General features: G+C 50.1%; 1 protein-coding gene across 1 annotated transcript in view; it reads left to right on the top strand.

The window, feature by feature from the left end:
- Nucleotides 1-1,514, top strand: part of SIRT7 (sirtuin 7) — a gene marked incomplete at its 3' end in the record, with an annotated part of 6,447 nt that overhangs the window by 1,911 nt on the left and 3,022 nt on the right. The window contains exon 3 of the mRNA XM_009324602.1: nucleotides 465-569. Coding sequence (XP_009322877.1) covers nucleotides 465-569 — 105 coding nt within the window. The remainder of the gene's footprint in view (nucleotides 1-464; nucleotides 570-1,514) is intronic.

Genomic DNA, 1,514 nt, shown 5'->3' with positions numbered 1-1,514 from the left:
CTGAGGTCGCCAGGCTGGCTGCTGCGGGGGGAGCTCTGGAGCTGCGGGCCGCGGTGGAAAACCGCCGTGCCGCGTTACCGGCAAGGGCGCAGGCCCCCGAGGTTGCCGCCTCCCGTGTCTGCCCCTCGGTTTGTCTCTGCGTCGGTCTTTACTTTCAGCGGCTGCCAGCTTTGTGTGTTTTCCAAGCGCACGCGGCTTTCTGCGTGTGCGCTGCGTGGGCACGTCCCTTGGGAGGGTGGATCTGCGCGTGCTGCTATCCAGGAAGCTTTTCCCTTGATCTTCCATGGATAACACGGACACCACCTGCATTCTTTTACTTAGAAACCACTCCTGATAATACTTGCGTCACTTCTTCTGGCTCGGCTGGGCCCGTATTAAAACTTCCAGGGAGCTCCCTGTTCCCTCCGGTTCGGCGATGCGCTCTATCTCAGAAACACATGGCCTTGCTCAGTCGTATTTTCTAGGTATGTGACGAACCAGAGGAGTTAAAGAGAAAGGCTACTGAGCTGGCTGCTGCTGTCCGGAATGCCAAGCACCTTGTCATCTATACAGGAGCCGGGATCAGTACGGTAGGATTCTTTGGGGGTGAGTGGCTGGAGCTTTGGGAGCTCCTTCAGGAGTGTTGCAATGTTGTTTGGACTTTTTTTTTGTGGTCTCCAAATGACTACGTGGTGTGTGTTGCGAGTCTGGGATGCTGCGTTAACACCGCTGCACCGCAAACCGTGCCCGAGACATTTGCTAGTTCGCATCTTGGGCTTGTGCCTGCTGCCCAGGAGATTCCGAGGCTGCATCACCTCTGTGACCGTGAGAAGAATGTGCCTCTTAAACGAGGAGATCGCTAGTTTTACTTCAGTCAAGCCTCTTCAACTACTTCTGGTGTAAAACCTAAAAACAAGTTAGCTAATTAATGTTGCCTGCGTTAATGGACAAGTAGGAATAACTGGTGGTTATCAGAACTCACAAATGACAGTTTATGAAATGGTTGGTTTCAGTCACCTCTGTTGGGAGAGTGAAAGTCTGGTTCTGCCTCTTCTAATGTGACATATGTCACCTTTGTGTGAACTCTGAGATGGGAACCTTATTTTTCTTTCCCTTTTCTACAGTCTCTGTTGAAATGGTGCGTGATTCTGGGCAGGGCGTATGAGTGTTAATGTCACAAGTATTTTTGCTAAAGAATGCTGAGTGCAGGGTACCAGAAATCAGAGTCTAGTGAAAATAAGGAAAGGGTTCAAGAATGAGTTCTGTTGGAGGGAAACAGGAAGGACCAGGAAGGACAGAGGGGGAAAAAGGGTTCTGGAGGGATTCCACAATGGTAAAATTGGAGAAAATAAATACTGGAGGTGAAAATGAGAGCTGTAAGGTGGGAGAAAAGATGCTAGAGAGAGAGAAAACATATGAAAAGAAGGTTTTCCTGCGATTAGGGAACCACTGCGCTAGAATCATAGAACCATAGAATGGTTTGGGTTGGAAGGGACCTTAAAGATCATCTAGTTCCAACCCCCCTGCCGTGGGCA

Source organism: Pygoscelis adeliae, unplaced genomic scaffold (genome assembly GCF_000699105.1).
Source record: "Pygoscelis adeliae isolate BGI_AS28 unplaced genomic scaffold, ASM69910v1 Scaffold445, whole genome shotgun sequence".
NCBI classification, from domain to species: domain Eukaryota; kingdom Metazoa; phylum Chordata; class Aves; order Sphenisciformes; family Spheniscidae; genus Pygoscelis; species Pygoscelis adeliae.
This window is presented reverse-complemented; position numbering and strand designations above follow the sequence as displayed.